This window comes from Caretta caretta, chromosome 10 (assembly GCF_965140235.1).
Source record: "Caretta caretta isolate rCarCar2 chromosome 10, rCarCar1.hap1, whole genome shotgun sequence".
Classification (NCBI taxonomy): Eukaryota; Metazoa; Chordata; order Testudines; family Cheloniidae; genus Caretta; species Caretta caretta.
Window position 1 is genome coordinate 16,315,942 of NC_134215.1, and position 22,249 is coordinate 16,338,190.

At 44.9% G+C, this 22,249-nt stretch overlaps 1 protein-coding gene and 1 long non-coding RNA gene across 4 annotated transcripts in view; one reads left to right on the forward strand and one right to left on the reverse strand.

The window, feature by feature from the left end:
* Window positions 1–16,599, forward strand: part of LOC142073326 (uncharacterized) — a 33,435-nt gene extending 16,836 nt beyond the window's left edge. The window contains exons 1-3 of one of the 3 annotated variants that reach the window (XR_012670140.1): window positions 12,458–13,733; window positions 14,849–14,974; window positions 16,197–16,599. This is a non-coding gene — a long non-coding RNA (uncharacterized LOC142073326). The other 2 variants (XR_012670141.1, XR_012670139.1) reach the window with 2 other exon arrangements.
* Window positions 1–22,249, reverse strand: part of OTOA (otoancorin) — a 59,060-nt gene that overhangs the window by 4,491 nt on the left and 32,320 nt on the right. Inside the window, exons 22-29 of the mRNA XM_048867116.2 lie at window positions 22,051–22,180; window positions 16,210–16,397; window positions 12,287–12,442; window positions 9,546–9,688; window positions 7,831–7,967; window positions 6,534–6,631; window positions 4,242–4,434; window positions 902–990 (exon numbers count right to left, since the gene is read on the reverse strand). Of these exons, the coding sequence (XP_048723073.2) occupies window positions 923–990; window positions 4,242–4,434; window positions 6,534–6,631; window positions 7,831–7,967; window positions 9,546–9,688; window positions 12,287–12,442; window positions 16,210–16,397; window positions 22,051–22,180 (1,113 nt within the window). The 3' untranslated portion in view covers window positions 902–922. The remainder of the gene's footprint in view (window positions 1–901; window positions 991–4,241; window positions 4,435–6,533; window positions 6,632–7,830; window positions 7,968–9,545; window positions 9,689–12,286; window positions 12,443–16,209; window positions 16,398–22,050; window positions 22,181–22,249) is intronic.

Consider the following 22,249-nt stretch of genomic DNA (forward strand, 5'->3'; position numbering starts at 1 on the left):
CTCTTTTACTTGTTTAGCCATGGTGGCATTTTTTTGATCCTCTTACTGTGTTTTTTTTTAATTTGGGGTATACATTTAGTTTGAGCCTCTCTGATGGTGGTTTTTAAAAAGTTTCCATGCAGGTTGCAGGTATTTCACTTTTGTGACTTCCTTTTAATTTCCATTTAATTACCTTCCTTATTTTTGTGTAGTTTCCATTTTTTAAGTTAAATGCTACTGTGGTGGATTCTTTGCTATTTCCCTCCTACCAGGCTGTTACAGTTAATTACATTACAGTCACTCTCACTGAGCACTTCAGCTATATTCACCTCTTGGACCAGACATTATGCACTACTTAAAACTAAATCAAGAATTGTCTCTCCCCTTGTGGATTCCAGAATTAGCTTCTCCAAGAAACAGTCATTAAGGGTATCTAGAAATTTTCTCTTTGCATCACGTCCTGAGGGGACGTACCCAGTAAATATGGGGATAGTTGAAATCTCCCATTTATTATTGAGTTTTCTCAGAATAATGATTCTCAGAGTTTTGTAGGCTCTCTACTCTCCCTGACCATTTCATAATCACTGTTGCCGCCCTGGTCAGGTGGTTGGCAATATATATCCACTGCTACACTTTGATTATTCAAACATGTAATTTCTATCCATAGAGATTCTATGGTACAGTTTGATTCATTTAAGATGTTCACTAATTTTGACTCTATGCTTTCTTTCACATGTAATGCCATTACCCCACCAGCATGACCTACTCTGTCATTCCTCTATATGTTGTATCCTGTATTACGGTGTCCCATTGATTATCGTCATTCCACCAACTTTCTGTGATGCTTATTATATCAATCCTCATTTAATACCAGTCACAAATGTACTATCCAATAATGTTTAAGTGAAAGGATCATGCTTACAGTAAGTTTAACAATCACACTTCAGGAAGTGGGACAAAGGATGTACAGAGCACACAGCGAAATACTGAAGCCACTGGAAAAGTGAGCACCTGGAAAGTACAAAGCATTATGTCTTAGTGTCATCTGGAATGTGTACAGTGCTGTCTTACTTTCCCAACTTCACCTACTAAAACAGAATGACAAACACTTAAACAAGCAGAAAAACCCCAACCCACACCCACAGTGAAGCAAACTGCAAGAATCTGAATATTCAGTTGCTCAGAAGGCTCCCCTTGCTATGGCAGCTAGAAGATTCAATTTAATATCCACACATCCAACAGAGAAGAGTCTCAAATGGGTAGCTCCTACTACATTTTTGTTATAGCAATAAATGAATGAAAAGCCTGAGTAAGTAGGTGAGCTTTATGCCATGTTGGGATCATCAGGAAACTCCTGCCTCTGGTAGAACTACAGAGGGAGCAGATTGCACAGGTGAGGCAGTGGTGCTGAGAATAATTTTATTGGGTCTAAGAAGTTCAATTCCTGAGACAACAAAAGCAACCTAGCAGCTCTTACCTCCCTGCAGCGCTCATGTGAACCCCCACGCCCTGATAACAGCTACTGTTCCTCACTGGGGAGGGTGAGTAGTGGCAATAAGAGCAGTACCTGCCCTCTCTTGGGGTGACTTCCCTCAGGAGTGCAGAGATCTGGGCTGGAGATGTAATTTACACCCCACTGCACCAGCTTGTGTAAATGCAACCTACGACAAACTGAAAGATGTTTGTGAGCATTGCTAAAACTTTGATCAATTAACTTTCAATACTGAGGATTAATAATCCAGTCACTGAAGCTCATATCCTGGATGGCTTTTTCCCTATGCAGGGGACAGAAACGGGAAATGCTACCGCAATGGCCCAAACTCTCCTTGAAGGAGGGACACTAAAGCAACAGGCATCATCCCTTCCTCACTTCCAGCTCTGCAGGACAACCTTACCCATGTGATCTCTGCACACTGGGACTCAGTGTCTTTTTAGGGGAGGCTAAGAGAGAGCAACTGTCTACAGTGCATGGAAGGCATGCTTTGAGTTTAAATCTTTCAGGGAGGGGGTATGAGAAGGAATCAGAGAGGGAAATGACGCTGTCTGTGGACTGTATTTTACACCAGCTAGTGGTTCCCATTTGTTAGCATGGTGTGACACGGCCAGCTGAGTTTGACTGCTAACACCACCCCGTGCTGTCCCTCTATTGGCTCCTGTTGCTGGTGAAATTCATGTGTTGCATCACCCTGATTGTGTCTACAGAATCCTAGCCCACACTACTGCTCTTCAGTGATGGAGACAGGGTAAGATTTACTCTTGCAATATAAGAGAAGATGGAAATACTGCTTTCCACTCGTTTGTGTGAGAGCAACTGGGGACTGTAAGGGGGTGAAATAAAAAACCTGGTAATGCACATGGACCAGTTTCCCAGAGTTTAAGCCAGTGGTCACCAACCAGTAGATCGTGATCAACTGGTCGATCGCGGTCTCTGGCTACTAAAAGTCTGGCGGCGCAGCAGGGCTAAGGCAGGCTCCCTGCCTGCCCAGGCCCCATGCCGCTCCCAGAAATGGCCAGCATGCCCCCATAGCCCCAGGGGAGGGGAGACGGGGTCTCCGCACGCTGCTCCTGCCTGCAGGTACTGCCCCTGCAGCTACCATTGGCCGGGAACAGGGAACTACGGCCAATAGGAACTACGGGGGTGGTGCCTGCAGGGAGGGGCAGCACACAGAGCCACATGCTGCCCCACTCCCTCCTGGGGTCACAGGGACTTACTACTGGCTACTTCTGGGAGCGGTGTGGGGCCAGGGCAGGCAGCCTGCTTTAGCCCCACTGCACCACCAATCGTGGTAAGTGCTGCCCGGCAGAAGCCTGCACCCCTCACCCACTCCTGGCACCCCAACCCCCAGCCCTGAGCCCCTTCCTGGAGCCTGCACCCCAACCCCCTGCCCCAGGCTCAGCCCAGAGCCCTCTCCCACACACTGAACCCCCCAGCCCAGAGGCCACATCTCATCATGCACCCCAACCCCCTGCCCCAGCCCAGTGAAAGTAAGTGAAGATGGGGGAGAGCAAACAATGGGGGCTGGAGTGAGCGGGGCGGGGCCTCAGGGAAGGGGCAGGGTAGATCCTGGGTTGCAGTTAAATTCAGAAAGTGATCTTGTGCTTAAAAAGATTGGCGACCACTTCAATACTGACAATAACTGTCATGTCTGCTTGGCTTGGTTTCTGGTAACTAAATAGAAAAGGAGTACTTGTGGCACCTTAGAGACTAACCAATTTATTTGAGCATGAGCTTTCGTGAGCTACAGCTCACTTCATCGGATGCATACCGTGGAAACTGCAGCAGACTTTATATACACACAGAGAATATGAAACAATACCTCCTCCCACCCCACTGTCCTGCTGGTAATAGCTTATCTAAAGTGATCATCAAGTTGGGCCATTTCCAGCACAAATCCAGGTTTTCTCACCCTCCATCCCCCCCCCCCCCCCCACACACACACAAACTCACTCTCCTGCTGGTAATAGCCCATCCAAAGAGTTGTCACTTTGGACGGGCTATTACCAGCAGGAGAGTGAGTTTGTGTGTGGGGGGGGGGGTGGAGGGTGAGAAAACCTGGATTTGTGCTGGAAATGGCCCAACTTGATGATCACTTTAGATAAGCTATTACCAGCAGGACAGTGGGGTGGGAGGAGGTATTGTTTCATATTCTCTGTGTGTATATAAAGTCTGCTGCAGTTTCCACGGTATGCATCCGATGAAGTGAGCTGTAGCTCACGAAAGCTCATGCTCAAATAAATTGGTTAGTCTCTAAGGTGCCACAAGTACTCCTTTTCTTTTTGCGAATACGGCTGTTACTCTGAAACCTGGTAACTAAATGCTACTCTGCCTTTTATAACTATAAAAGTGGAGGCCAATATTTCCGAATATAAGTGCATAAAGTTAAGCATCTATATGTAAACTTATAAAACTGAAGAAATGGTCCATTTCCCCTTCCGCCCCCTCCCCCAACAGCTGATTACCCAAAGCTCCCCCTCCTCCAACAGCTGATTACCCAAAGCTCCCATTTTAGTTGGCTGGAGTAGTGTGTACTTGGCATCTCGGGGTGGGGGAGAGGGAGGGGCGGGAAATCAGGCTACTTATTTAGGTGTTTGATTTTAGGCACCCATGTTCAAACATGTTGCCCAGAATTTTCATTATAGTACAACTCCAAAACAAGGGCCTGTGCCTGATGGGTGTTGAGCCTCTGCAATCCCTACTGACCTCAGAGGGATATGTTGATGCTCATTATCTCTCAGGATCAGCTCCAAAGTGTTCTACTCACAATTTGAGGCTGGTGTATGTGTTGACTGAATGGTGCTTGCATTAGTTTGTGTATCTTGGACACCTGTCCTTGCGCCATCTAGTGCCAGCTGAAGACTCTGTAGCTGTAATGCATTCAGAAGGTTTCTCTGCGATTCAGTAACCATGGCTGCATTTTCAGGGCCAAAGTTTGCTATTTGTTCTGGGGACAGCACCTTGAGGAATAAGTTAAAAAAAACAAAAACCCCTGCTTTAGGATGTCCGCTGCATTACACAAGTAATGAATCAGAGGTCCAGACTGCCTTGTACTTAGAGTGAGGAAAATAGCCACACTCTGTATTGCTGGAAAAATGCTCAGTATTGTTTTATTCTTTTTAAATATCTGCATATCTGTTTACCTGACTGGCCACTCATCTAGCTTTCAGCCTTCTCCTTTGGTTGCAACAGTACCTAGGTTCTGGAGACACTTTCTGTGCTACCAGTGCATTTGCCAACCCTCTGATATTGGAGTCTCAGCTTTAGTTGCTTTTGGGGGGGATCTATGCCCTACGACTGCCAAACTATTTTTTTCTTTCCTCTTGCATCATCTTCCAAACCTTCACCATTCTTGCCTGCCTGTGATATAGACACAGGATTCCACTTTCTATACAGCAGCAAGATGAAAAGATGCCGTTGTTCCACCCCTGGATCTTTCCTTCTAGATTGAAAATCTTCCAACTGTGGTCACATTGTCTTGTTTTAAAAATGGAACAAGATAATTACTGTATGGTTATGATTATCTTTCAGTACGTGGTGATTAAACCAATTTGTAAAACAGGCATCTACAATGCATCCTGTATTGCCTTGATTATAATAACATTCAATGTTTAGCTCCACCATGGAGCAAGCTCTTTTTGCTGCAGCAGCTATGCATCCAGGTTTAATTTTAATAAAGGGCCACATTTTAGTTTAAAAGTAGGCCAGGTGACAGATCAAAATTCCATTCCATATTAATTATAATTGTCTGTCTGAGACTTTGTCTACATAAGCCAGTTGCATTTGTTTAAATAAAGGTTAAGTAGGTTTGAACCTACTTAATTAAATTGGTGCAAACCTCTGCATAGAAGTGCCAGTAAATTTTAAAATAAACCCCTCAAACGAAACTAAGTTTCCACAAAGTGATAAATCTGCATATAATCAATACCTTTAGTTAAACTGGTATTACTTTTTCATGTAGAATGCCTTAAGATAAAACTGTAGCTACACAAAGCCACAGTAAAAATAAATGCCACTTCGAATTGCTAAAGAAGAGCATTAAGCTCTTCTGGGTAAGGATTCTGTATTTTTTGTGTAAAGAACTATGTCGATCTAGAAATTTCATCACATGTCCCTCTCTCTCTCTTCTTGTGTACATCTGCTGAATTTCTGTTGAGAATCTCTAAAGGATACCTTCAACCCTCTGCTTTGTGGATTTTCCCGAGCACTGAAAAGTGTGACACAGTGAGGCTGCAGACTTATTGGAGCTGTCAAAGGTGCAGTATAGAACACTTTTTTGCAGCTTGTGGTCAAGGAGTTTCTCCTTTTATGGAAGCTGACAGTTAAGTTGTCTGGCTCATCTATCCATCACTACATTGAGTGACTGACCTCATGAGTGTCTGAACCAGAGGTGGTTGGGCAGAATTTTAATCTTCTCTCCACGTCAAACAACGTCTGGGTCAGAGACTTCAAAATCCATGTGCTAGTCTCTGGGCCATATTCAGAGCTGACATAAGCAGGATGAATTCCAATGAAATCAGAGTGTAGCTGCTTGTACCAATTCTGAATTCAGCCTTCCCCCGTCTGTCTGTCTGTGTCTTTCAGAAATGCTGCATAGGAGAATGTTATCAGAATTTAGGGTTAACAAAAAAGCCCAAATACGACCAAGGGGGTTGCTTGTAGCTGTGATAGTATGGATGAATGCGTTCACTGTCCTTAATAAAAGAGAAGAAAAGGAAGACCTCAACAGAATATCACTAGAGACACAGACCTTACTCTAAGCCATCTGCCCCTATGTACTCAGGCTGCAATTTTAGAACACTTTCTTAATGCGTTTTCCCTTGGGACACATTTTGCACTGAGCATAAATAAAATAAACGGTTTGACATTTTATGTGCATCACAAATATAGATGAGATAGCTGCGAGTTAATGCTTCATACACTTAACTGCCTCTCACTTAATAATCAAGCCAGAAAGGGTCCTGTAGAAACCCAAATTGAAGCATAAATTAGTATTGCAGTTTGTTTATAATAGAGTAAAAGTGATGGAATATGACTTCTTCAGTAACCGAGCACTTACTTTGAAAACTTCATCAGGTATGTGTCTTATGGCTGCTGGCTGGAAATATGGCATCACATCTTTGTCAAGAGCTGTAAACTCTCTCTCATTTAAACCAGCTTTTAAGACAAAATAGGAATAGAGCTTAGTTCACACATCCTTTTCATTATGTTATGTTTTGACTAATTTACATTAATACATTATTTGGCCAATATTTGTCTCTGAACTCTGTTCCAGTAAAACATGAGGAAATCAACACTCTGAAATTAAACAGAAAAAGAGACCCTTTTGTGCACTTGAATGAATGCTCAAGTTTAACAGACATAAGAGGTAATTAAGTTATAAGTAAAGACAAATACACAATTCCTTTTCCTGCTTTCTTTCATAGTAACCACCACCACCAACCAGCTTACAGACAACTGTAGCACATAAGAAACAAATATACTATGACTGAAGTCCATTAGTAGTATTCTTTGCAATACAAAATTAGACAGTAACCTCCCTCTCCCTGAAATCCTAAATACAAAACACAATGTGGACTCTGTTCACCAATAAAGGGAAGCTTCTGCTTTTGCAGAAGGCTATCCCTGGAACACACATACATCATATTAGTGCCATACAACATGTCACTATTAAACTGACCACATTCTTGGAGTAAGCAGAAGAACTTTAATATTGACTTGGCATGCCTGCTCTCTAAAAATGGGTTCCATGAACATGCAGGGAGCAGATCAAGGGCCCAGTCCTCCAGAGGCTGAACACCCTCAACTCCTGCTGACTTCAGATGAGACATTCAGTCCCTTGCAGGACTGAACCCTAAGGTAGGATTCTGGGACCCTGTAAATGGAGAGACAGAGCAGCTGTGGGCAGTGCAATGCTCTGCTGGATAACTGTATGCTGGAAAGCTGGTAGGCACCTCACTTAGAAGGAAGATCAAGAACTTAACGGTGAAAGGAAGAATAGTCCCTCCAGAGGGGTGGCCCTGAAATTTCAATTTGACTCAGCCCTGCTTAGCCAGGTTAGCTCTCTGAAGTATGTACAATGCCAAATTCACTCCAGTCTGCCCCAGCAGAAGCTGGTGCAGATTCTGGCAGAGGTCCCCCAGCAGTGGAAAGTCAGAGCACCCTGTGGAGACTAACAGTGTTTTTCTTTGGTGGGGGAAGGATGTTAATGGAAATGCTGCCTGTCTTTCCCCGGAGGGGTGACTCCTGTCCTGTCCCTGCCAGTGCAGAGAAGCACAATATGGGGTGAACCTGTCCTGTAATGCTTTTAAAGATGGTGTTTCAGAAATGTCACTGATAGAACTTGGTCTCATTACCTGCTATGGTACCAATCTCATGTATAATAGAACTGTTCCACTGTGCAGCAATTCCAAATACAGATTCTGCCACCTTCTTAAACTCTTCCAGAACAGGAGTGCTACATGGCAACAAGCCAACTCTTGCAATCACAGCACTGCAAAAGGGCAATGGGGTTAGCATGACATACTGTCATTACACCCTACATTTAAAATGTTTGAAATATGCTTAATCTATGCCAACAGAGTTGTAAACACAGTTTCAGGCCCAAATATAGATGAACACATTGCAAAGAAGTTAGAACGGTCAGCCTTAAAAAAAAAAAAATCTACAATGCTTTAAGCAACAAATTTGAGTTTCTCACTTCAATAGCTACAATGGATCACAGTGGAATCTGTCTTAAACAGCCACTCAAGGCTCCACTGAAAATCAGTTGCTTGATCCAGGTGTTTTCTAGCCTAAGGGCTGAACAAATTTACAATTAAATATCTGGGAGTATTTTAAAGGGTCTGTCAAGGTTCCTCCCCCACTCTGAACTCTAGGGTACAGATGTGGGGACCTGCATGAAAAAAACCTCCTAAGCTTATCTTTACCAGCTTAGGTCAAAACTTCCCCAAGGTACAAAATATTCCCCCCGTTGTCCTTGGACTGGCCGCTACCACCACCAAACTAATACTGGTTACTGGGGAAGAGCTGTTTGGACGCGTCTTTCCCCCCAAAATACTTCCCAAAACCTTGCACCCCACTTCCTGGACAAGGTTTGGTAAAAAGCCTCACCAATTTGCCTAGGTGACTACAGACCCAGACCCTTGGATCTTAAGAACAATGAACAATCCTCCCAACACTTGCACCCCCCCTTTCCTGGGAAATGTTGGATAAAAAGCCTCACCAATTTGCATAGGTGACCACAGACCCAAACCCTTGGATCTGAGAACAATGAAAAAGCATTCAGTTTTTTACAAGAAGACTTTTAATAAAAAATAGAAGTAAATAGAAATAAAGAAATCCCCCCTGTAAAATCAGGATGGTAGATATCTTACAGGGTAATTAGATTCAAAAACATAGAGAACCCCTCTAGGCAAAACCTTAAGTTACAAAAAAGATACACAGACAGAAATAGTTATTCTATTCAGCACAATTCTTTTCTCAGCCATTTAAAGAAATCATAATCTAACACATACCTAGCTAGATTACTTACTAAAAGTTCTAAGACTCCATTCCTGTTCTGTCCCTAGCAAGAGCAGCATACAGACAGACACAGACCCTTTGTTTCTCTCCCTCCTCCCAGCTTTTGAAAGTATCTTGTCTCCTCATTGGTCATTTTGGTCAGGTGCCAGCGAGGTTACCTTTAGCTTCTTAACCCTTTACAGGTGAGAGGAGCTTTCCCCTGGCCAGGAGGGATTTCAAAGGGGTTTACCCTTCCCTTTATATTTATGACAGGGTCACTGAAGGTGGCAAAGTTGCCTATTCCAAATGGCCCTTCAAGCAGATTTTTCTGGGTACATGGCTTTCGTTAATGGAGGTGGCCTCAGAGAAAACGTTAACAGAGCACAGTTCAGTGGCTATGGTTTGACAGCTTCCCAAAGATTACAGAATGCCCAAAAGCTTTTGAAGTGTTGGAAAAGAGCTCTTTAGACATAGTGCTTCTGGAAATCCTTGAGGGGAGACAAATTTCACCACTAGCAGAGACTTAAAAATAAAACTGTATTTAATTTTGGTAATAAAGTATTTCTACCTGAATTCTGTAGCCTTTATGGTCTTGATGTCTGTGGTGTTCAGAGCACACAGATTAGCTCCTAATCCTGCTAAATCAAAGCTTTTCAGCCCATAGACTGTCTGACCAGAGTGTTCAAGAAACCCTTGTAAAATGGATTTAGCCTGCAGAGGCAATGAGATGAAGAACAGTTATAACTGTAAAATAGGGGTCTACAACTGGAAGCTGCTACTGATATCAGCTGTTACGAACTGATCTGTAATTTTACTAAACTGAGCCTGAGCCTACTCCTGCTGAAGTCAATGGGAATTTTGCCATGGTCTTCAGTGGGAGCAACGTCAGTGCCACTTATGGGCACAGTGCCTCCTGAGAAGTGCTGAGCGCCACTGCCTACCAGTACAATCAATGTGACTTGAAGGCATATAGCACCTCTTACGAAAGACTTGGCACCTCCCATGACTGGGCCACAAATGAACACTTTACCAGAATAATCAGCTATTGAAGCATCTAACACAGGGGTGGGCAAACTTTTTGGCCTGAGGGTCACATCAGGGTTCCGAAACTGTGGAGGGCCGGGTAGGGATGGCTGTGCCTCCCCAAACAGCCTGGCCCCCACCCCCTGACTGCCTCCCTCAGAACCCCCAACCCATCCAACCCCCCCCCACTCCTTGTCCCCTGACCGCCTCCTCCCAGGACCCCCCACCACAACTGCCTCCTGGAACCCTACCCCCTATCCAACTCTCCTGCTCCCTGTCCCCTGACTGCCTCGATGCCTATCCACACCCCTGCCCCTGACAGGCCCCCTGGGACTCCCATGCCTATCCAACCACCCCCTGCTCCTTGTCCACTGACTGCCCCCCAGGATCCCCTGCCCCTTATCCAACCTCCCTGCTCCCCGCCCCCTTACCATGCGGCTCAGAGCACCAGGACTGGCAGCCATAAGTAAGCAGCACATTCCTAAGGGGAGCAATTTAATATACTACACCGGTGGCTCCCGTAGCCGCGCTGCCTGGGCAGGAGCTTGCAGCCCCACTGCCCAGAGCGCTGGGGGCACGGCGAGCTGAGGCTGCGGGGGGCTAGCCTCCACAGCCAGGAACTCAAGGGCCAGGCAGGACGGTACCTTGGGCTGGATGTGGCCCGCAGGCTGTAGTTTGCCCACCTCTGATCTAACAAAACTTCCCAATTTCAACTTAACTGAAAAGAGCTAAATCATAGATAATTTTTTCTCTTCCATAAACGGTCAGTATGAAGCATTGCAAAATTAGAGCCTTCCTGTACTGTTTAAATGTCTTATGTAGATGCTAACCTATGCTTAATCAGTATCATTTATTAAAATACAACAGGAAATATCAAAAGTGAAGTACTGTGTTAAAACACTCCAGTTCCTTCTGTTTCCTTATAGTGCCTCTTCAGCATAAACATCTGTTACATAGATTTCTGACACTGAGCCAGTGCTAGCTATCATCAACCTAATGTCATACGCTGAAGAGAAGTGATGGCAAGACCACATGGACAGAAATTTGCTGCTAGTTGCATATGCAAATAAAGGATTTTAATCTTCTTTTATTCACTATGTAAATCCTACTGGCATTAATGGGAGTTATTCAGGCATACTGAGAGAACAGAGTGAGTACTCGAGCATCTGAATGGAATAATCTGTAAATAACAGCTCATCTGTACAAGTGTCTGGATGTATTTAATACTCCTGGGGGCATTCTGTGCCAAAAAATTAAAAATTCTGCACATAATATTTTAAAATTCTGCAAATTTTATTTGTCAAAATAACACTACATAATCACACCTGTTTCATTTATTTCAAAATACCTGTCAGCAAGTATGTCCGTAGCAATACGGATACACAAATTCCCCCAGGAGTAGAGAGTTAAAGAAACCCATATGACAACTCAGTTCCTGTTTCTCTGCCGCATTTCCTCCTCCCCTCCACCCTGAGCCCAGCTGCAGGGCCCCTCCTTGCCCAGATACCCAAACCCCCTCCCCCTCCTCAGAGCACAGCCGTGGCTGCCCCCAGCCCAGCCATCCCCATCCCCTCCCCCGAGCCCAGGGATCCAGAGGGGGAAACAGCCTGATGCTTGGTCCCAGGCTTGTATGGAGTTTCCTGTGTGTTGTCCTCTCCTTCCCTTAGGGGCCAGGGCATGCTGGGAATTGCAGCTGCCATGAACCTTCTAGCTCCCTCCCCCTCTCCCCAGCAGCATCTTCTGTGTACAAGCTGGGTTCTGCCGGGTCCATCAACCCCTAGTGGTGGCTAGCAGCACTGCAGCCCATTTCTGTGGGGGAAAGGAAATTCTGCACGCGCATTAATTTCTGCAAAATTCTGCATTGCGCATTGGCACCAAATTCCCCCAGGAATAATTTAGGGTGGTGGTAGTAGCAATACAGAATCCAGCCTTGGTCAATAAGGACTAATTGTTTTTACCAGTTTGTGTCTATTCAGAGACCTGGGTGAAATGAGCTGATGGTCTCATTCTAATCCCTAATGGGCAAGTGGTCAGAGCATAGTGAACATTATCATAATTGGTACATATTGCCACCCTCCTTGGTCCTCTCACCAGAGAGGCTTAGGACCAAGTAGGCATGAACATTTGACTACCTTCTCACCCTTAGAGGTGGCACTGGAGATCCTGGCTGAGAAAAACTGGAAGGGCAGCATGGGGAGCTGTATTTGTTCTGTAGGTGATTTCAGGTCTTGGAGGGTCATTCATCCCATGCCTTTTCACCAGCAGTAAATTTAATAAAATATTTACCTGGACAAGAGTCCATTCTGTTTGTTGACTAAGTGCCGCAACGGTGTCAACAGAACTTAAATCCAGTGCCTCTATTTCACGCTCACTAAGAGCTAGGGCAATACGTCCAAGGGAAACGATATGGTAACTCTTCCAGCCCGGCAATGCACCCCAAACCTTTAAAATAAATTAACATACAGCATCTATTAGTTCATAACGAACACTCACTTACATGCTCCATTGTCTCTACTTCTGATTTTAAAGTAATAATTAACAAAATAAAACTCTATGGGCTGGATTGTGTGGTCTGCTAATCCCATTCTTCACTGTGTAAGCAGAGGTTGGACAGTGCAGAGAATTGAGCCCTTCATATTTCTAGGGTGGTGACGCTCAGTTGATCTAAAAATACTTACATTGTCACACAAGATGACTTCTGGTTAATAAGTATAAATTGGTTGAATAAGCGGGTATGATTTTCCCTTTGTTTTTGTTTGTTTGTTTGTTTTTAAATCTTTTTTCCTCAAATTCCTGGGTTTTAAAAAAGCCATTATTCTGATTTTACTGATTTTCATCCGAATTTTGGAAGTGCTGGAACTCTCCAGATGTGGCTCCCTGCTCCAGAAGGAGAGATGGTGACCTGGTCTCCCTCTCACAGAGTCTTCTGACCTGCTTGAGGACAGTTTGTGGCTGCTGCTTCACAGTAAGAGGGACAGGGAGGGAGGGAGAGGGACAGCGAGCTGGGTCCTGGCAGCTGAGACTGCTTGACTGCTGCAGCAACAGGCTCGCAAGGAGGGAAGACTTGGTCACTGCTACATTGTGGTGAGTAGCAGGCACCCCTAACCCACTTCCCCCGCCACAGATACTGGGCACTCCCTCCCACACAGAGCACCCCGCACCGCCTGCCCATCACTGCCCCCCATGAGTACCAAGCATTCCCATCCCCCCATGCTAACTAGGAGTTTTGGAATTTACAGTGAAGCCCCTAATATCAAGCATAAGTCACCAATAGTAAACTAAAAAGAAAAGTTTTATTTCTTTAGGATTAGAGATAATAATAGTTTTGTAAACATTTTTGTCTCTCTTTGTTGCTTTTTTTTTTCTGTCCTCCCATCCCTCAGTATTAATGCCAATATTTATTTGGAAAACTGAAGAAGTTACTCACCTTGTGCTGTAATGATGGTTCTTCAAGATGTGTGTCCCTGTGCGTGCTCCACTCTAGGTGTCGGTGCGTCCCTGCGCTAGAGATCGGAGATTTCTCACAGCAGTACTCAGTCGGGGAAAGGACACGCACCGGAGTCGTCTGGTGCAGCCGTTGGCACCTCATGCAGCACGCGCTCCCCGACCGTCCCCTCTGTTCCTTCTCTACCGCAGAGCTTGGCTGTGTGAACTCCGAAGTAGAGGGGAGGAGGGTGGGTAGTGCAGCACCCACAGGAACACACATCTCGAAGAACCATCATTACTTCACAAGGTGAGTAACTTCTTCTTCTTCGAGTGGTGTCCCTGTGGGTGCTCCACTCTAGGTGCTTGTAGAACAGTACCCCACCAAAGGTGGTAGGGGTTCGGAGTTATGTATAAGTGTGTGATGAGAGCACTGTAAGGCCAACGATAGAGTCTGAGACAAGGCCTTGGGTGATAGCATAATGCTTTGTAAAAGTGTGCTCTGATGTCCAGGTTGCAGCTCTACAAATATCTATTAAGGGGACATTGTTCAAAAATGCAATCGATGTCGCCATGGATCGCTTCGAGTGGGATCTGATGCTCACAGGGAGTTCTTTGTGATGCAGGTGGTAGCAAGTCTGAATACAGGTAGAGACCCATTTGGAGAGTCTCTGGGTCGATATTGTAGAGCCCTTGGAGTGCTCTGATGTAGAGACAAATAGTCTCGGTGACTTGCAAAATGGTTTAGTTCTGTCCAAGTAAAAGGCTACAGCCAGTCTGACATCTAGCATGTGCAATGTTGCTTCTCGAGAGTCGTTATGTGGCTTGGGATAGAAGGCAGGTAAGTGTATGGTTTGATTAATACGAAAATTTGTAGCCACTTTGGGCAAGAATTTTGGGTGAGGACGTAACGTGATTTTGTCTTTGGTAAATACAGTGTATGGTGATTCAGCTATCAATGCTCCTATTTCACTGAAACGTCTGGCAGACGTGATTGCCACTAGGAACGCAACCTTCATTGACATATGAAGGAGCGAGCAGGTTGCTAGAGGTTCGAAGGGAGGTCTTGTGAGACATTTGAGCACAAGATTGAGATCCCATGGTGATGCAGGTTGGTGTACTTCTGGGTACATGTTCTGTATACCTGCTAGAAAGTGCCGTGTAATCAGGTGAGTGAATATTGAAGCCCCTTCTATCTGTTTGTGGAGGGCTGTGATGGCAGCCAGGGGTACTTTAATAGAGCTTATGGCTAACCCCATTTCCTTCCGTTCTAGTAGGTAGTCTAGGATCATAGAGAGAGGCGCCTTGGTCGCGTCCAGCTGTTTTTAGTGACACCAAAGGGAGAATCTTTTCCACTTGTGGCAGTAAGTATTTCTAGTGGTGAGGGGACGGTTATTTAGTAATACCTGTTTTACTTTCCCCAAGTTGGAGCCAGAGAGGAACCACGCTTTGAGATGGAGTTTCGCTGGGTCTGGATGGAGCATCAGGCCCTCGTTCTGGGACAGAAGGTCCGTCCAGAAAGGCAGCGGTTGTGGAGCACAGACGTAAGAGGTACGGAAACCAAGTCTGTCTGGGCCATGTGGAGACAATGAGAATGATGTATGCTCTGTCGAGTCGTATCTTGTGGATGACCCGTGGAATCAGTGGTATCGGCGGGAAGGCATACATGAGTGACACGTTCCACGGGATGAGGAAAGCATCCCCTAACGATCCCAGTGCCAGGCCTGCCCTGGAGCAAAATAGTGGACATTAGTGATTTGTTGCCGAGGTGAAAAGGTCGATTACTGGGTGACCCCATTTTTGGAATATTGTGTAGAGAACACGGTCATGGATTTCCCACTCGTGTTCCTGTGAGAAGTGCCTGCTGAGGTTGTCGGCTGTAGTGTTTTAGCACCCTGGTAGGTATGAAGCTGTGATGTTTATATTGTTATGGACGCAGAAGTTCCATAAATTCATGACTTCTACGCATAGCGAATGAGACCTGGCTCCTCCTTGGCAATTGATGTAAAACATGCACACCACATCGTCGGTGAGAACAGAGATTGAGGTTTCTCGTCTGAGTGGGAGGAAATGTCGGCAAGCATTGTGTACCATGCGGAGTTCCAGGAGACGGATATGTAGCCGGGTTTCCGTAGCAGACCACTTGTCTTGAACATTGTGGTGACACAAGTGGGCGCCCCAACCTATCAGGGAGGCATCTGTTGCAATAGTCACTGATGGGGGGGGGTCTTGTTGAAAGGGAACCCCGGAGCATGCATTCCCTGGCTGTGTCCACCCTTGGTGGTAGTGTCACACATCTGTTGAAAGAGTGTCCCTATCCTGCCCCGACCACCCCCCAAACTCCCCAGCCCTTTATCCAAACCCCCCCCCCATTCCCTGCCCCCTTACCGCACGGCCTGGAACACCAGTGGTGGGCAGCACGGCTGCACCAGGGCAGGCAGCCACGCAGCATAGAGCACCGGGTCATGCCAGGGTCTGCAGCCCTTCCACCCAGAGCATTGCGCCGTGCGGTGGCGGGGGGACAGCCTCCTGGGCCAGAAGCTCAGAGGCCGGGCAGGACGGTCCCGTGGGCCGGATGTGGCCCACAGGCCGTAGTTTGCCCACCTCTGCTCTAAAACAATGGAGCATATTATTTTATGACTAATCTTAGATTATTTCCCCAATAAGCAATGGATATTACTGCAGCAATAGAGATTATTACAGCAATGGTGGCTTTAGAAATGCACATTTTAATAATAGTAAATTAAATTATGTATTTATGTTTCTTTCACAGACATAATAGCTACCTGCTTAGCTTTCTCCTTCAAGACAATAAGCTGGGATCTGTTGAAACTCATCACAGTCCCAAGGAATTCCACATTTTTGGTAAAAGTATCTGTATCCAGGCACTGCAGTTCCTGAACTGACCAAAAGGCATTTGCTTCTGCTAATTTAATAATCTCATCTGAAGAGGGAGCTGTGATTCCTGTGCAGTCTGGGAAGAAATCAAAACACAGACTGAAAGGATGACTTCTTTCCTTGAAGAAAACTAACAAAAATGCAAAGCAGCAAAGACTTTTGCTCTCTCGTTATGATGTTGATGTATTATGTATTAACTGGACCCAGAACAATCTTGACGTTAACTTAAGCATAAAATATTTTTGCAATGAAATAAAAATGCATTTTTAAAAGTACAAGTGCAATTAATGTTCTTGCTACAAAATTAGTGTTTACCTAAATTTAGGTAAACATTTGCTCTGACCCTGTAAGGCAGCACATGCTGGAAAGGAAAGGAGGAGCAAACACATTTTAAAACTGTTACCATATAAAGGTATCTTAATAAAATGTAATTTGCATGCAGCAGCTAGAAAGAGCATCTAACTGTCCTAAGCACTGCTCAAAAAAATGGCACCCTACATTATTAAGAGTCAAATACTGAGATAAAGTCTTCCATTGACCTCAGTGGGAGTCTTGCTTGAGTCAGAACTCAATTAAGTTCCTTAGTTTGGCCTCAGTTTAAGTTTCCATATAGCTGTATTGTACTTTTGTTCCCACACAAATTTCAGCTGAATAAACCTGCCTATCTTTGTTCAAACAAGACTTGGTGAAGTCCAGCTCATTAGCTATTACATACGAGTAGCAGGCCTCTTCAGTTTGAAAGACACGGTCAGAGATGTATGACTGTAAGCGTTGCCTGACATTTAAACAAGGCAAGTAGATTGGTTTCCAGAACTTAAATGTGAGAGAAATGCAATACTCATGTCAAGCATGTTGTTAAAGTGCCAAGAATTAGGAAAATGCAGAAAGGGATGCTTATTTACAATAGAAATGTTTGGTCTGCCAAATTGTATTGGTTAAATATCTGATATAAGGGCAGATTCTGCTTCTTTTTTTATTGTGCATTTTGACAAACTCAGGTCTCTATAGCAGGGGTGGCCAACCTGTGGCTCCGGAGCCACATGTGGCTTTTCAGAAGTTAATATGCGGCTCCTTGTACAGGCGCCAACTTTCCAATGTGCCCGGGGGGGCGGGAGGCTCATTACTCAACCCCTGGCTCTGCCACATGCCCCGCCCCCTCCCCGAGCCTGCTATGCGCCCTTGCTCCTCTCCTGGGGCCCCCCGCCCCAGAACCTCCTGCATGCCACGAAACAGCTGATCGGGAGGTGCGGGGAGGAAGCGGGAGGCGCTGATCAGCAGGGCTGCCAGAGGGTGGGAGGCACTGGGAGCTGGAGGGGCAGGGCGGAGCTGATGTGGGGGCTGCTGAAGTATTACTGTGGCTCTTTGACAATGTACATTGGTAAATTCTGGGCCCTTCTCAGGCTCAGGTTGGCCACCCCTGCTCTATAGGCTTAATATCCCCGATACTGATGCAAGGGAGAGCCTAGCATCTTAACATGGTCTCTTATTAGCCACTCTCCTGTCCCTAATTTAGCAAACGATTGTTCAGTCATTATCTAAACCAAACAATCTCTGAATGTCTTCAGATTTGGCCATCACCAGTAAAAAGCAGAACTCCACAGATGCTGCCTCTGAGCTGAGCTTCCAGAGCTAAACAAATTAAAGCAAGGACGTACAAAATAACTTTGTACTTTAGAAGGAAGCAGAGGACAGATTTATTTGAATCAAATAAAACTGCGGCAGTGGGTAGAACCCTGAGAAGGATGAATCTGTAGGCAAACGGAAAAGCTGTTTGACTTCTGTACCAGGAGACATTACTGCTTTCCCTTTGTCCATATAGAAACTGGCCTCTTGTAAAGCTAGATTGTTTCACTTTCCTCCACTGCAAAAGGTCAGTTTTTCTTATGTAAATGTTGCCCACGCAGAGACAATACAGTTCCATGCCCTTGTCATGAAAACCTAATGTTTTTGGTTCTTGGGAAAAAAAGCCTTAAGGAGTTCATTTCTTGTAACACACCAGCTCCGCTGGCAAGTTTGCAGATGGCAGTATTCATTACAATCCTGGCAGCATTTCCTGTGTTTGATGCTGATTCATTCTTGTTGTTGCTGTAATCAGATTTCACACTGATCAAGCATGAATGGGGCAGATATGTGAAAATGCTTAGATCTGAACATACACAATAGTATTTCATGACGCTGAGCCAGGAGACCTAGCTTTTATTCCCAGCACTGCCGTTGCTTCACTGTGAAACCTGGGGTAAATCACTTAATCTCTTTGCCTCGGCTCTCCCCTCTGTAAAAAATGTCATAGGACACTCACTTTTATTTTAAATAATATTACTGAGAAATAGAGATTGAAAAAAAACTACAGTCCTAAGCATGACTGTTGTTATGACAAATCCGCAACTGGATATTTTGAAAGGCAAACACTGGGCCAATTAGCATGAAGTTTGAGGAGCAACATTAGACCACTGCAATCCTGAAGGTGTTTTCATAATAATCCTGTTTTTCAGGGATTTAGAAGTCAGTCACTGTAACAGGGTGGCTTCCCCCGTTAATGGCTAGAGGCCTGGGGCCAACCAACCCTAGTTACAAAGTAGACACACCTGAGTCCTCTAAAGAGCAGTAGGAATCTGCAAGAGGAGGGATGCTCAGAGAAAAACAAGCAGAGTCAGTTGTAGCTGGGAGCAAGAAGGCTCCAGCCAGGACCGGCTCTAGGCACCAGCAAAGCAAACACGTGCTTGGGGTGGCACCATTCTAGGGGCGGCATTCCGGCCATCCGGTTTTTTTGTTGCTTGGGCAGCATTCTGTCCACGCCCCCGCCCCCCCCCCTTTTTTTTTGCTTGGGCAGTTGTGCTTTCGGAGTTTGGGATGGCAAAAACCCTAGAGCCGGCCCTGGCTCCAGCAAGGCACCCAGCAGGAAGATTGGAGCAGAAGCTTGATGGGGACTGGAGAACTTTTATTTTGAAATGTTATGTTAATAAATACAGCCGCAGGAAGGAGTGTGCTGAATTTAATAGGAGTTTGTGTGTGTTTAAGAATCCTCTTGAAGGGGGAAACAGACGCAAGGTGCCTGCAGAACAACCTCAGACCACAAGGGTACATTAGTGAGGCAGCTGACCTGATGACAGCCATAAAACTTCACTTCTGGCTGAAACTTGCTACGTGAGCTCTCTATAAACTGTGTGTGATTATGTTGCAGAACTTCATTAAAATTAATTCAGTCTTTCTTTCTTGTGTGTGTCTGATGACAGCACAAACTCTACACTTCAAGGCTCTCCCCCAGCCAAATTATTCATATTTGTTGAAGAATGAAAGGCCTCCACGGCACTGGAGCACCATGATGGTCTTCGGTGGGGAGCGTGGCAGCACTGGGGGGTTCTGCATTGGCTGCTCGTTGCCCCTGAATGCAGAGGGGGCCACTGGGGTGAGCCAGAGTGGCTTCTAGATCCATGTTACTCATAGACTTTAAGGTCAGAAGGGGGGACCATCGTGATCATCTAGTCTGAACTCCTGAACCTCGCAGGCCACAGAACCTCACCCATCCACTTCTGTAATAGACGCCTAACCTTTGGCTGAGTTACGGAAGTCCTCAAATCATAGTTTAAAGACTTCAAGTTACAGAGAATTCACCATTTATACTAGTTTAAACCTGCAAATGACCTGTGCCTCATGCTGCAGAGAAAGGCAAAAACCCCCCAGGGTCTCAGCCAGTCTGACCCCGGGGAAAATTCCTTCCCAGCCCCAAATACAGTGATCAGTTAGACCCTGAGCATGTGGGCAAGACCCAGCAGCCAGACACCTGGGAAAGAATTCTCTGTAGTAACTCAGAGCTTTCCCCCCATCTAGTGTCCTATCACCAGCAGCTGGGGATATTTGCTACTGGCAGTCGTAGCAGTCCCATCAGACCATCCACTCCATAAACTTATCAAGCTCAGTCTTTAAGCCAGCTAGGTTTTTTGTCCTCCATTGCTCCCTTTGGAAGGCTGTTCCAGAACTTCACTCCTCTGATAGTTAAAAACCTTCAACTAATTTTGAGCCTAAACTTGTTGATGGCCAGTTTATAGCCATTTGTTCTTATGTCCACACTGGCGCTTAACTCCTCTCCCTCCCTGGTATTTATCCCTCTGATGTATTTATAGACAGCAATCATATCTTCCCTCAATCTTCTAGTTTAGGTAATCCCAAAACACTACAGGTACTTCAGTACAGGTGCTGTGACCCAGTAGCCTGAAAACTATGTTCTAAATGACATAAAGGCAAGCTGCACTGCAGACTTGTGGCCACTCGCTGGGTTACTTTAAGCTCGTTTTATGCCATAAATCACTACCTGTGCAGGGAGGGGTGAATTTCATCCACACTACACAGTAGTGTTTTGGTACCTGTAGTGTTTAGACTACCTAAACTAAAATAGATTTTGCTTTGTTACGCCAGTGTAAATCTGGAGTGACTCCACTGAAGTCAGTGGAGTGGATGGGGGGAGGCAGTGTACCCTAGAGCACTGGACTCAGTTCTGCATTAGGTTCTGTTTCTGACTCTGCTACTGGCCTGCTGGGTAACCTCAGGCGAGCCACTCAACCGCTTTGTGCCTCAGTTTCCCCATCTGTAAAATGGAGATAATGATATTGACCTCTTGTAAACTTTTTTTGAGCTCTACTGATGAAAAGTGCTAAATAAGAGCTAGGTATTATTATTGTTTTGCTGAACTGAGGCAAGAATACATCACTCCAAAACTACATTTATTGTTCCTCCTTTGTATATAAATATAGTATGATAAGGGCCAAATTCTGATCTCAGATACACCATCATAAATCTGGAATCACTCCACTGGATTTGAGTGGGGGTCCAAGCAGATCTAAAGGTATCGAGCACAGAGCTCCATGAAAGATAGGGGCCTATACTATATTAAACAAAGAACCCAGGGTGAAGCTTTCGAAGATGCAAAAGGCAGGTAGGCATCCAACTCACAATGAAAACATTGGGTGCCTAATCCACATGTATGCCTTTGAAAATCTACCCATAGCAAGAGCAGGTATGTCTTTCAGTCCATTAGACTACATAGTTTAAATATTCTCCCTAGGTCATTGCACGTGATCTTTTAAATTGCCAGAGGTTACAATGTAGTTATAGACTCACACATAATCAAAGTATGTGAAATAAATACATGGGATAGACTTCATTTGGCACAAGAGTTTCTGATAAGCAAACAATTGTGTTTTTCCTAAAATTTATTTTAACCTGTAGCAACCAATATAGTCTGTTTAGACAGACCACAGTACACTGATGTCACATTTAGAACAGCTGAGTTAATCCTTTATCAGACATCAGTGTATGTTAACTGGACAGTATCTTTTGGCTCAACATTTTGGCTCTCTGCTGTCTTTCTATTCATGAAACTTTCACTTATACTACAAGTCAAGCAAAATAATTCTAAAATGCAAAATCTGTATTCAACCAGACATGTTTCAGCACTTGTTTAGAAGTGTATTTTTAATGAAGTAAAGCATTTCATTAGTTGATCATTAAAAAAGATAAGCATGTTAATGGTGAAAGTCTTTGCTCTAATGTTTCTAAAAGACTGAACCTCTTTAAAATACTTGGCATTTTGCTTTTTGTCACACTGCCTCTCAAAACGCATTTGACAACAAAGCAAAACAAAGAGACCATTCAGGTTGCAGCAGCATAGTCAAAAATGTCACGACTGTCAATCCAACACATTGACATTGGACAGGTACCTGTGACATACTCACCAGTTGTGGGGTCAGATGCTCTAATGCTATTAATGGAGTTGCGAATAGGTTCAAATATAGCAGATAGAAACTCTTCAGGTGGAGACGCTGGCCAAGCCATCTTTGCTATTTGTAAAATTGTATTTGGGAACTTAAAGAGGGGAGATAAAAGCAATAAGACATTTTCAGAACTCCCTCCCATTTGAAACAAAGCAGTTAG